Source organism: Botrytis byssoidea (genome assembly GCF_014898295.1).
Source record: "Botrytis byssoidea strain MUCL 94 chromosome Unknown BBYS_033, whole genome shotgun sequence".
NCBI lineage: Eukaryota > Fungi > Ascomycota > Leotiomycetes > Helotiales > Sclerotiniaceae > Botrytis > Botrytis byssoidea.
In genome coordinates this window covers 1-14,592 of record NW_024065874.1, presented here as the reverse complement: position 1 = coordinate 14,592, position 14,592 = coordinate 1, and the positions used below count along the sequence as shown (strand labels likewise).

Genomic DNA, 14,592 nt, shown 5'->3' with positions numbered 1-14,592 from the left:
TCTCTGCATGTGAACAAATATAAATAGTCTGTGCATGCATGTATCTACTGATGTGATCGAGTACTGGACAAAATAACAAGTCTGGATTTCAAATACACAGGTCTCCTTTCCTTAGTTGTCCAACATTGTGTTCAATCCCAAATGCAACATGAGAATGTCTTTCTATCTGCCATTGAATTTCAGATTCTTCTTCAGCAGACTTATGATTGCCTGTTATGACCTGATCTGATACCGGTCCAAATTTGAGCCTACACTGACCGGGATCCTCCCGCAATGGTTCGGCACCTAAACAAGACCTCCCCAAGATTTCGTCCAGTTCTGGGTTACGAGTAGTTGCAATAATAGCTGAGAAGGAATTCGAATGTACTACCCCGTTGCATGTTACAGCGTGAATACCGACTGCTACAGCCATGATGGAAAATAAGAAGGCCAAGCCATACGATATGAGAAGCCAAAACGGATGGTATACATAATAATTGTTTGTGTTGGAGGTGAAAATTGTTTGCAGATCGCTATCACTGGTCAAATCCGGCGAGCTGAGATAACTGATGGTAATGTTGTTTGCCAAATCTTCAATACCACGCGCCAATGTCTGGTTTCGACAAAGCCAAGGTCGTGTTGTTGAACTGAAGGTATTGGTAAACGTAGAAGAGGGATTGCCGATAAGATATGAACTTTCATTCTTGAATGGGGTACTGGCAATTTCCTCACAGGCCATCAAACCCGTTCCAAGAATGTTAGTTGTTCCATAACCGCTGTATTGTTCATTCTGACTACTGCCAAGAGTGACGTCTCGTAAAGTTATGTTCCCGCCAAGTATAGCTCCAAGAGCATACATATGCGGAATATATTGATTCCACAATACCTTTGCCGAACCACCAGTTGCTGTTGCAACTGTAACACCATTCGAATCAGTGATTGTAGGTCCACTTTCTATATCGCCGACGTCCATATAAGAAAGATCATATTGTCCAATAGTCTCAATACTTTGCTGAATGACATACTGGACTCCATCAATGTACGATACTGCGATATTGAATGTCGCGTTCACCGCAGTACAAACCAATGCCGAGGTTGAAGTCTGGATCCACAGTTGAGGATAATAGGATCCATGTAATGTTAGTGGTGGTGGAATAAAACCTGCATTTGGTGTGCCTCCTGCATACCAAGTGCTCCACGAAGTATAAACAATCTTGCCAGAGCCTATACCGAACGTGGTATTTGTACGATTATCATTTTTATCATCGTATGTAAAGACGTTGTTTTGTTCATAATACTTGGTGATGTTGTTGAGTATGGCCTGCTGGGTGTCGTTCGGTTCGTTGCATTTTATCGACGGGCCATAAAATTGTAAAGTATATGACCATTCAGACCCGGACACTTGTCTAGATAATCCTAATACATTGATATTTGACGCTGTATTTATGGCAATGGTATTGGTGATCGAGACTGCATTATACTGGCCATCCACAGAATTGTTCCAACTGGCTTTAGAAAAATCGAGAACTGGCAAACGCACTTCCTCGGAAATGTTCTTTGCAACAATCATCAAAGTTGCTGCAGGTGCAATACTTGCAAGTCCTAGAAGCCTGTGAAGAATCAGTGACGGGCTCTTCTCACACATCAAATGTAGGGTTTCCAATCGTCGGAACTAGCAAACTAGATGTGGCATTTTGACATCTTGCATCAACTGAACAATCGGAGACATTTCAATTTCCCCTATTCTTGTATTGCAATTCAGACTATCAGACCTCTAAACCTTTAAAACATACCATGTAATGGCGCCCAATAGAATGGCAAGTTTTGCACCTTTCAATAGCTCGATACTGAATAGGGCTATAGGATCCGTTGACAAAGCAAAAAGACGATCTAAATTTCCTGTTTTGGAGATTAGTTTAAGGATCTCGAAGCTTTATTAACTACAAATAGTACTTATGCTCAATGGTTGGCGTTTAACAACCGTCCAGATATATTGACCTAAAGCGGCCGTCGTTGTTGCCTTAAAACAAGATGTAATTAAAAAGGCAAAGCCGGTGCCAATACGGGTGGGCCACGCTTGTTTTTTCTCGTCACCGGTTCTTTGGCCGCTGAGTGACATGTAGTAAAGGTGGTGAGCCAATGAAAGAATGAAGCCAGCAAAAAACATGAGCCCAATGAACGAGGGTTTCTTCCAATGGACCCCCCAGGTAGCAAATGGAGGCCTTGAAATTTGTGTAGATTTCCTTTGATTGTAAGAAACATCATCACCATCCGTCAAAGATTCATCGGATAATGATGATGGTACAAAGCTATTTTTACTATTGCCCACAGCCACAGGTGTCGAACGCGACTCTGGATTAAAAGTAACATCCTCGAGTGCTTGGTAGTCTGTTGACTCATCGGCTGGTTTGCGCCGACTTATTAATTCGATCATTCTCCAAGCTAAAGGAAGTCTTGGTCCTCATGAGAGATTGTTTTTAGCAGTCGAATGGAGATGCCAGACTGTGACGGTGACGGTGACACATGAGGCTGAAAATTTCTTCCGTTTTTGCTTCTCCTATATAATATAATGTCTGCTAATTTACTACTAACTATACGAACTAATTAGGTCGCTGGTCTCGCCCATATCGATGCTCCATAAAAGAGATAACAGTGCTTGCGCGTCGTGTCAAGCCCACGAGCCCATGAGCCCACTAATAATACTTAAATGATTGGAGTTTCACCGCCTGGCTCTGAACCATTCTCATGATCAGCGACTGAATGACAAGTTCAGCATCAAGCCCAGGTAAGGCCGGTAGACCGCACTGATGAAAATTGATTGCTTGGTTATCAGAGCATTATGTGCCTTTGACGGTGGAAAATAAATTTGAGTGTTCGACCTTGGTGTTTGACTTTGTCTCCTGCCCCGAGTCATCCACATCAATATAACCTCTCGAATTAATTGCCATCGAGATTCGAAGCCAGCACCACAGTACCTAGAATACTATTTCATCACAATGTAGTATCCGAGTTCGAATGCTTCACAATTCTGTTATCGAACAACCACCTACCTTTCACATTGATACTATCACTCCAATATATACCACAATGTATAGAGAGTGCCATGGGTCGCATTGATGAGCTGTTCAAATTTCAGGGTTAATATCAATGCCAATTCCATTTACTTCTGAGCGTCAGGTGACTCATTCATGTGACAACAGGGATGTCTTGACAGAATTGGGACTCCCAGCCATCCTCCATCTTTGAAAGGAGACCATTATGCGAAAGAAAGCATTCTGCGCCTTTGCACCAAGGTGTCAGTCAGTCAACCCACTCTAGACCTCCGTTGTCGTTGTCTACCCCGGTTTCACAATTTCAGCACTACGAGCCGCCGCCGCAAAAAAGAACTCCAACCCAACCAATGAAATATATACTTCGCGCATATCAGACAATGATTCCCCGTCCACCGATTCGCTCCCCATTTACGAACTCAATACACCTAAGATGAAGCGGACATTGTACATCTCATTCATAACATTGTCCGAAATTATCATCGCTTGTCAGCAATTTCGGAGTATGAAGCGATGGCAATCACCTCGACAAGACGCCTTGGAAGGAGCTCAGTGATTCTGATGCGGTAAAATCACCGATTTGATTTTTTTTAACTTTTTCAACACGAGCTGGTCCAGACCTCTAAATGGGACTAGAGGCCACCATTACAGTCGGGTACCGGTATCTTCGTAAAAGCTCAATTTAGCTCTTATAATCTTTCATGATCAGACGATCTTAGCCATCAACCCAGATCACTATCCCAATATTGGGAATACTAGGGTTGTGCGCCACCATCTGATTCCTTCATTATGATTGGGTTGTAATCACTCTCGAGTACCTAGGTACTTGATAGAAACATGTGATCAAATCGCCGTGTCAATCTGGCATCCCTGAACTGTCATCTCAGTTCCCCCGAAGAATCTTTTAGCCCTTCCAATGAGCATCGCCAGAAGCTCACCAAATACATGCAGCTGTGAACCAGGGATTTGGTTTCGGCCAAGCTGATTGTAATGACCCTGCATACAACAGGTGTTGGCAAGAGCACCTTCCCATGTGCCAATTTCGTTATGGCTCGGGCCACCAACGCTTTGAATCTGGAAGGATTTCGTACCATCAATCTCTCAAGATCAAGATGGATGTTGGTCTTTTCGGATTTGTTGTTGGAAGGAATGACTGCTTGGATATCATCTCAAGAACCTGCTCCACTGGCTCCACTGGTGCTTTATTACACAGGCTGATGATAGCAATCATTATGACAACAACAACAATCACCATGCAGTTTAAACTTGAGATTGAATCAGCATATCGGATACCTACACAGTACAGCATTTGCTGCAGCGGCCTCCATGCCTCCCTGCTGCATTAGCTACGCTACACCTGTTGTATCTATAATCTTACCAATGATACACTCCGTTCTGCCCGAACTCAATTTCTGATTCGCTGGGATCCTTACATCGACTTCTGCGAATCCGAATACATCAGTGAATTCCCGTTCCACCGACTTTCGAAAGCTTGTTTCGATGGGTTCCATGATAAATTAGGATCCAATCAGAAATAATTCCAACTATCCGAGCCATACAAACATACCTAGGTAACGGTAAGGATTCAATTCCTCCGCTTAGAAAAGTGGAAGCCACTGAGTGGCACTAACAACCCCGCACTGAATTTCCCCAACACCCCAACACCCCAAACTCCCCAAATTCCCCAAGTTCTCCACCTTCGGGTGAATAATAGAGCGACCCAATATTCCGTCTGCTTTATGCGCGTGGTCGCAGGGATAATTATTTAAAAACCCATAAGACGCCCACTTGCGCCTTCCTTTCCTTCTTCTTCACGTTTCTTCCACAAACCGACAATATGAGTAACGCTATCACGGAAGAAAAGCCGACCTTATCGGAGGTCGAAGCACATCCCACCTCCGCCGACATAGCTGTCTACCATGATGAGAAGATCGATGACAGAGCGCGCGCTATCAATGCCGAGCAAATTGAACATGACATGACTGTGCTTCAGGCTGTGAAAGCCTATCCCGCTGCCAGTTGGTGGGCATTCGTCATGTCATGCACCATTGTAAGCTATTGGCCCATGATAGGCTCTTGCCACGATAAGCAAATCATTTATCTAACTTGGTGACAGATCATGGAGTCCTACTGTGTTTTCCTTATGGGGCAGTTCATAGCCACGCATGAATTTGCCAAGGATTTTGGTAAACAAATCGGTCCCAATACCTGGATCATCGAAGCCTCATGGCAGTCCGCATTTCAGTGTAGTGGACCAGTAGGTGCCTTCATCGGCGTCTTCATCGCAGGTCCCATAACTAGTAGGATCGGATATCGATGGGCAACCATTGGCGGTCTCATGGCTCTGAACGCCTTCATCTTCATTTTCTATTTCGGCAACAGCCAAGGCATGTTTTTCGCGTCACAGATCTTGGAAGGCATTCCATGGGGTATTTTCATCGCCAATGCACCCGCTTATTGCTCCGAAATTGTGCCATTGAGACTGAGAGCTCCAGCGACGCAGATGCTGCAGATGTTCTGGGCTATTGGCGCACTTATTGTCGGAGGTATCACTTACCACTACCAATCAAAGAATGACTCTTCGGCGTACAGGTTCGTCTGCTCCCATAGATACTATCGAGGAGGTTTATACTAATGATCATATCAGAGTTCCCATTGCACTTCAGTGGATGTTCCCCACTCCTCTCGCCATTCTACTCTTCATTGCGCCTGAATCACCTTGGTGGCTTGTACGCAAAGGTCGTCTCGCCGAGGCAGAGAAGGCTATTGCACGACTTGGGCGCGCTTCTGCAAATGACAATCCCGCAGACGCAGTCGCGATGATACGACGTACAATCGAGCTCGAGAAGAGCGTGAAGCAGCCCAATCTTGTTGAGCTATGGAGAGGTACCGATCTTTACCGAACTTTGATTGTTTGCGGTGTATACGCGTCTCAAAACCTGACGGGCAACCTGATCGCTAACCAGGCGGTGTACTTTTTCAAACGTGAGTATATCCCATTCCTTGTAACGACGAAACACTGACATCAATTCAGAGGCCGGCATGGCAGACGATACCGCATTCGCTCTTGGTCTTATCACTTCCGCCCTCCAGTTGATCATGGTCATAGTCTCTTGGGTCCTCACTACCTACCTCGGTAGACGTACCATTTATGTCTATGGTCAATTCATTGCCACTGGATTTTTAGTCGCGCTTGGTATTGCGGCTTCAGTTGGTCATAGTAAGGCCGCTACTAATGCGCAAGCATCACTTGCCTTGCTCGTCTCAGTCCTTTTCTGTCTGGGACCTGCTCCTGCTTCATGGGTCATTATTGGCGAGACTTCTTCCGTTCGTCTTAGACCACTGACGACCGGTATCGGACGAGCTGCTTATTACTTGGTCAATATTCCTTGTATCTTCCTTGCTAGTTACATGCTCAATTCTGATAAGTGGGACTTGGGCGGCAAGAGTGGCTACGTCTGGGCTGGCACTGCCTTGTTCTGCAGTGTTATGTCTTGGCTCTTTATTCCAGAGATGAAGAATAGATCCTACCGTGAGATCGATATCTTGTTTACGCGTAAAGTACAGGCTCGCAAATGGTCGAGGACAGTGATCGACATCAACGATGATGAGTAGATGGAAGTTGTTTGAAGAAGCCGAAGTAGCACTCCTTTGGGAATGGGCGGCAGAGGGGGGTTTCTTACTGGATATTGTCCAATAATTATTTTCAAGATTAGTTGCATAATAAAGATCATATCGAAATCAATATCATGTTCGTATGGCGTGGAGACCAAAATTAAAACACGATTGCAAGAACGCGAGTAAGAGCAAGATCTAATTGCATTACTCAATAGAGAGATGGAAATTCTCCCTTGCGTAGCTGTAATGCTGCAAATATTTAAAATCATTTGTCAGATTTTTTAATCTACTGGAAACTCTTTTGGGGACTGTTGTAAACACAAAAATGAAGAAACACGATGTTGGTCATGAATTATTTAAAACTTTGAAGTTAATGCTTTGAAGTTATCGAGACCTAGAATAGGTTTAGTATAATTTACTAGCGAGCCAGTATACATGAGTATTCGATTCTATCTTGACATGGTGTTTAAAGTTTCCCAATTCCATGTCATTACCGGCTTAGATCACAGAAACCCATTTTACCTCCCTTCTACTGATATACGGCTTTCATACGTGAATGTTCTCTGGTTCACGTGAATATTGCGCGAACTCATCTCCTCAACTGTCAAGTCTCCATCACTTCTGGTTGATCCTATTATCATCATTTCCACCGTTTTAAGAACATTTGCATAGTTTTGGCCCTAACTATTATTCCGAGGATTTTATTAGTGGCCAGCATTAATGGTAACCACAACCCTAATAGGGATGATAGTAACCCAGGCAAAAAGTCCCCAATTGATCATCACTCTTCCTAATCTTAATTCAGAGCCTTTTAAAAATTTGAAAAAAGAAATTAATAGAATTTCAATTGAATTATATTTAACGTGGTTTATTAGTGAGTGGGTCATATCAATGAATAGATCACTTTCATCTCAATTTACATTTTCAAAACTATATTATTTAATAACAATCGAATCAATTAATTGAAATTATAAAGAATCTAATAATCTAGGATTTATTATATTATTTTGATAAGTTCTTATATTATATTCTATCTTTTTATATTTATTATAATATTTATTAAAAGATATTTTTTTATTAAAATTTCTTTTTTTTTTGATATTTATTATATTGAATCTGAATATTGATTTTTTATTAAAATAATATATTAAAAGTCTTTTATTTAATAAGTACTTTTTCTTAATATAATTAGATTTTTTTATATATTAATATTTATTTAATACTTTATTTGCTATTCGAAATATACAAATCTCTATATTTAGAAGTATGTTTTTATAAGCTAATCTTTTTATATTTTTAATTAAAATTAAAATAATTTTGGATATATATATAAAAAAACTTAATTAATAATAAATTATTCAAAATTTAATTAATATTAATTAAAAAAAACTTTAATTAAGTTATAAAAGATTTAAAAGATTTATTAATCTAAATTGAAAGAAAAGAAAATAAATATACAAATTTGAATATTTAATTTCGAAAATATAATTTCAGAATTAAATAGAATTAAATCTATTCTTCGAAACCCTGATTTCATATTCTGAAAAGTAATTGATTTCTTATATATAATTTTAAAAACTATAAAGAATTCAATTTTTGAAATATAATTGATATATATTTTAATAGTTTTATTAATTTAATTATTATATAAATATTTTAGATTATTAAAACAATTTATATTAAATAATTATATTAAATAATTTAAATATAATAATAAATATATATATTTAATATTATTCTTTTTATAATAATTTTAAAATAATATTAATTTATAACTTTTATATCCATTTAATATTTACTTTTTCTTCGATTTTTAACATACTTATTAAAGTATTTCAATTATTCTAAATTCATTTCATTATTTATTTATCTATTAAATAGAAATTTAATAATCTAATTTACAAAAACATTTATTTCAATATATTAATTAAAAAAATAAATTTATTTTTAATTTATTTTATTAATATAAATCAATTATATATAATATTTTAATTAATGAAAACTCTATAAATATATAAAGAGAATAAACTAAGAAATATTCAATATAAATAATTCTAATATTAATACTTTTTAAATCTTACAAAATTATTCTTGATTTATTTTTTTTAATTTAGATTTTAAATATTAATATTTAATATTATTTTTGAAATTTATATAATCTATATCTTCATAATTTATAAACTATATTTTCAATATTTAGAATTCTTTTATATATAAATAAATATATATAAAATTAATATAAATGAAATAAAATATTAAAATTTATTAATAAATATATAATAATCTATTATTGTTTAATTAAAAATTAAATATAATTACTTTGATATCAGTTTTTAATAAACTATATTTGCATTCTTTTTACTTCTAATAATATAAAAAGCAAAGTTTAATAAATAAAGGGTTTGAAAATTTACCTAGAGTTTTAAAATACTATAATATTTAATTTAATCCTATAATTATTTAATTAGAATCTTAATATTAAATATAATATTTAAATTTTATAAACTTTAAAAATTATATTTAATTCTAATAATATAATAATAGAATTTTATATTAGAATTTTTATATTCCTATATTTGAAAGTTTCAAGCATAACAAAATTTGAATTTTTTAAATATAATATAATATATATTTTAACAAATATAATAAAATTTGAATTTTGAATAATTTTTAAAAAGTTAGGTTTAATATATTAAAAGCTTTAATCAATATCTAAAAACTTATAATTTTAAATTTAAAAAATATAATAAATTAATATTAAAAGGTTTTAATTTAAATATTTAAGAATTAAAAATTTTGAATTCAAAAAGATTATATTAAATTTTCGAAGATTCAAATTTTAATATTTAAAAATTAATAATTTTAAATTTAAAGAATTTATTGATTTAATACTTAAGGATTTCAATTTAAATATATAGAAATTAATAATTTTAAATTCAGAGTATATAATAATTTAATATATAAGGGGTTTGATTTAAATATTAAGATCTAAATATTTTAAATATCATAATATTTTAATTTGATAAGTTTAAATAAAGAAAATTAAAAATTTATAAGCTGAAAATTGATATATTAGGGGAATGAGATTTCGATTTTATAAGAATTTTATATTCAATATAAGAGAGTTTTAGTTTTTAATATAAATAAAATTTAATTAGATTATTTCATTGAGATCTTAAGGTAGAAATATGATGAAGACTAAATATAGGGTTAAGGTTAGATGTTAGAGTAGATACTAGTAATGAATCAACTAGGTGAAATGTAGTATAAAGATTTTTCATTAATTCTTCTAAACTTATGAAAACTATAATGTAGTTTATTAGTGCGTACATCATATTAGTGCGTGTATTACTTTTACCTCAATTTATATTCTTCAATTTCAATATATAATTTATCAATTATTTATTATGTAATTAAATAATAAAAAAAGAAGAATATTCTTAATCATTAAAGTTATCGAAAAAAACAAAAAATTCTTGATTTGAAAAACTGTTAAGCTATATAATATTATATATATGATATTTATTTAAAAAATAAATAAAATAATTTCTGTAATTGAATTTCGATTATAAAATCTGAAACTTATTAAAATAAAAGAACAAATGATTATTTTATATATTCTTGATATAGATTCAAGAGATTTTTCTTCTAAACTTAAAGGAATAGAAGATATAACGAATTATATTCTCGAATTGAAAGGAGAAAAAGCTATTGGAAAGCTTTGAGTATATTGATTTATAAAACGATATAAAGAATTAAAGATGTGTTTTAAGTATATTTATAATTTTTAAAAAGCTTTTTATAAGGATTCTAAGCTTTTTAAAGAATGATTTTAATTAGTTATAAATATATAAGCGAAATATAATATTTTAGATAGAGATTTCTATAATTTCGATGAAATAGGCTTTATGATAGGAATTATATATATAATAATAATTATTATTAATACTAAGAGATATAACAAAAGCAAATTAGTATAACTAAACAATTGAAAATGAGCTATAGCAATAATATATGGGAATAGAAAGGATAAAACTATTCCTCTATTTCTAATAATTCAAGAATAGATTTATCTCTTTAATTGGTATATCGAAATCGATCTTTCTATAAATTAAATTATTAAACTTATATTTAATAAATAAACAAATAATAAAATAGATTTAGAATAATTGAAATACTTTAATAAATATATTAAGAATCGAAAAAAAAGCAAATATTGAATATTAATATTAAATAGATATAAAAACTATAAATCAATATTATTTCAGAATTATTATAAAAAGAATAATATTAAATATATATATTTATTATTATATTTAAATTATTTAATTTAATCATTTAATATAAATTGTTTTAATAATCTAAAATATTTATATAATAATCAAATTAATGGATCTATTAAAATATATATTAATTATATTTCAAAGATTGAATTCTTTATAGCTTTTAAAACTATATATAAGGAATTAATTATTTTTCAGAATATAAAATCAGGATTCTAAGGAATAGATTTAATTCTATTTAATTCTGAAATTATATTCTCGAAATTAGATATTCGAATTTGTATATTTATTCTCCTCTTTTTTGATTTAGATTAATAAATCTCTTAAATCCCTTATAATCTAATTGAAGCTCTTTTTCAATTAATATTAATTAAATCTCGAATAACTTATTATTAATCAAATTCATTTATACTTATATTTGAGATTATATTAATTTTAGTTAAAAGTATAAAGCAATTAGTTTATAAAAATATACTTTTGAATATAGAGATTTATATATTTCAAATAGCAAATGAGATATTAAGTAAATATTAATATATAAAAAAAACCTAATTATATTAAAAAAGAATATTCATTAAATAAAAAACTTTTGATATATTATTTTAATAAAAGATTGATATTTAGATTTAATATAATAAATATCAAAAAAAGAATAAATCTAATAAAGAAATATCTTTTATTCAATATTATAATAAATATAGAAAAATAGGTTACAGTATAAGAATCTATCAAAATAATATAATAGATTCTAAATTATTAGATTCTAAATAGTTTTAATTAATTAATTCAATTGTTATTAAATAATATAAATTTGAAAATATAAATTGAGATAAAAGTGATGTATGCATTGATATGATGTATATATTGATAAACTATATTACAATTTATATATATGTACAGGCTCCCTTCGGCATACAGTAGGCCTGAGGGCTTACTATCACGTGCCTAATGGAGCCCTTTAGTCCATGACCGTGACATTAGATCAAGATTAAAAAAAATATTTTGCTTTTTTTGATATTATTCAATTTGTATTAATTTAATAAATCAAATGATAATAATTATTTCTTTATTGAAATATTATAGCAAAAGTTATAATTGATTAAAGATAGAATTTATAATATTATAGATTTAATTCAATAAAAAATCAGATATTATTAATTGTTATATTATCTTTTTTAATTAGAATTATTTTGAATATAATTAATTATTATTTAAAATATATATTCTATATTTATTAAAAATATAGAAATCTAATAAATAATATTTAAATATTTTAAATAATTCTTATTTTTAATTTCAAAATCAGAAATCAATATTGAATAAAGTTATAATTGATTTAAGTTAATTCCAAGAATTAATAAAGATTAGTTACTTTATTTTTTCAATTAGGATTATTTTGAATATAATTAATTATTATTCAAGATACTTATTTTATATATATTAAAAATAATAAACTTTCCCTTTATTTTTTAAAATTTAATTTATATTATTTATAAATATTTTCTGATATTTTTATAAAACTTTTTATTAAAAGTTTTTATTGATTTTTTTTCTATATTTTTATAAAATTTAAACCTTTAAAAAAGTTTTTAATTATTTTTATATTAAAATTCAATATAATATAAATTTGATAAGTATATATTATATATTTTATAATATAATTCTTTTAAAATTATAAAATAGAATTATTTAAATAAAATAATATTGTTATTAAAAGAATTATTAATATTGAATTTAGGGGAAATAAACAATTTATATATAATAAACTCTAAACAATTAATATTAGAAATTATTTAATATAAATTAAATAAAGAAAACTAATATATATTTTTATATTTCAAAAATCCTAAATATTGATAAAAATAATATATTTGAAAAACTATATATAATTTCCTAATTATTTAGAAATAATTCTTATTAATAATGAAATTATTATATAGAAAAAGATTTCATAATAAAGCTTGAATATATATAAATAGAATTAAAATAAAATATATTATAAATAAAAGAGTATTAAACTAAATAAATCAATTATATTCATTTTATTTAAAGTTATTAATTACATATATATATTTAAATATTATAGATTTAATATATAAACAATTTCCTTTTTTATTTAATAAAAATAATGAAAAGATTTCTTAATTATATAAATATAATAAATAAATTAATAATACTTTGATTATATAATTATTAATAAATCAAAGAAATTTTAGAAGTAAAAAAAAACTGTAAAATTCTAATTATATAAAAGTATTTAAAATAAACAAACTTTAATTATATTTAAAAAAAATCTATTAGTCTTTAGGTTTAATAGTTAATAAAACAATTAAATTATTTATAATTCAATTAAATTGAATAATAATATTAATATTATTCTTTTTATTCAATTAATTTCAAAGATTATTAATATATATACAAAGTATTAAATTATTATTAAAATTAAAGATTATTTGCAAGCTTTTCTTTTAAAAGCAAATTATAGATATAATATTTAAAAAAAGTAGTTTTAATAAAGTCGAAAATATTAATAACTCTATATTTATAAAGATAATAAAAAATGAATTAATTGAAAAGGAAATATTGAAATTGAATTAATATAAATATATAATATTATTTCGAGATAGATTGATTTATATATATAAAAAGAATATATAATATATATTTATATTATTTATAAAAAGGGATATTTATAATATATTAAGCTTAATATTGAAATATTTACTAGATATATATATAAGATACTAATATAATATAATAATATTAATTAATTTGAAAACTAAGTATATATTATAATCAAAATAATATAAAAGATTAAAAAGATTAAATATTATTTAATATTTTAGAAAAATAGTATTTAATAAATTAATAATAAAAAAACAATAAAATTGATTTATAATTATATATTGTTTATACAAAAAAAAGAATATTTTGAATTATTATAAATTTATTTGTTAAATAGTATAAATTATAATATTATTAAAAAAGAAATTAGATAATAAAAAGTTTTTATTTAATATTCTTGATTTAATACTTTCTAATCAAACTCCTTAATTATTATAATAAAAACGGCAATCTATTTTATAAACACATAATACATCTGCGAGCTTAAATCATACTAAGCCACACCTTTCGACTATGTAAACTCTAATATCAGATATAGCTATAATCATCGCCAACAACGTGAACACTATAGTAATTACTTTTATAAGAACGCTAATTATAATTAATCCCTAGTTTATTCGTAACCAATCATTATTTTCACCCTTATTATTCAATTATAATAGTATAAGTATTTATAATGTAGAAATTGTGAAAGCTATTATATTAAATTTATTGATAATAAAAGAATTCTTTATTACAAATTAATTTAATATTCTTGATAAGTAAACACAATTTAAATATAAGATTTACAAAGTATTCGAAATAATACTTTATTAATTTAAAGCTAATAGTATATTGGAGAAAGTAGTTTTTAGTAAAGAAATATATAATATAGTAATAAACAATATTAAAACTAAATTATTACAAATTACAATATAATTTATAACTAAAAATAAAAATAATAATAATTCAAATTGTATTTATACAAATATTATAAAGATTCTAAAAAACTTAAGTATATTTATGAATATGATTGTATATATATAAGAACAGATTAA

General features: G+C 29.1%; 3 protein-coding genes across 3 annotated transcripts; 2 read left to right on the top strand and 1 right to left on the bottom strand.

The window, feature by feature from the left end:
• Positions 1 to 88: 88 nt before the first annotated feature.
• Positions 89 to 2,413, bottom strand: EAE97_011046 (uncharacterized protein; the record flags this gene model as incomplete). Its single annotated transcript, XM_038881561.1, has 3 exons — positions 89 to 1,589; positions 1,773 to 1,878; positions 1,933 to 2,413. 3 exons carry the CDS (start codon positions 2,411 to 2,413, stop codon positions 89 to 91), a joined length of 2,088 nt encoding a protein of 695 aa, XP_038727488.1.
• A 713-nt stretch (positions 2,414 to 3,126) lies between these two features.
• Positions 3,127 to 3,585, top strand: EAE97_011045 (uncharacterized protein; the record flags this gene model as incomplete). Its single annotated transcript, XM_038881560.1, has 2 exons — positions 3,127 to 3,156; positions 3,298 to 3,585. The coding sequence occupies 2 exons, from the start codon at positions 3,127 to 3,129 to the stop codon at positions 3,583 to 3,585; spliced, it is 318 nt and encodes a 105-aa protein (XP_038727487.1).
• Positions 3,586 to 4,866: 1,281 nt separating this feature from the next.
• Positions 4,867 to 6,644, top strand: EAE97_011044 (uncharacterized protein; the record flags this gene model as incomplete). The annotated part of the gene is made up of 4 exons (XM_038881559.1): positions 4,867 to 5,079; positions 5,146 to 5,621; positions 5,677 to 6,014; positions 6,064 to 6,644. 4 exons carry the CDS (start codon positions 4,867 to 4,869, stop codon positions 6,642 to 6,644), a joined length of 1,608 nt encoding a protein of 535 aa, XP_038727486.1.
• Between the last annotated feature and the right edge of the window lie 7,948 nt (positions 6,645 to 14,592).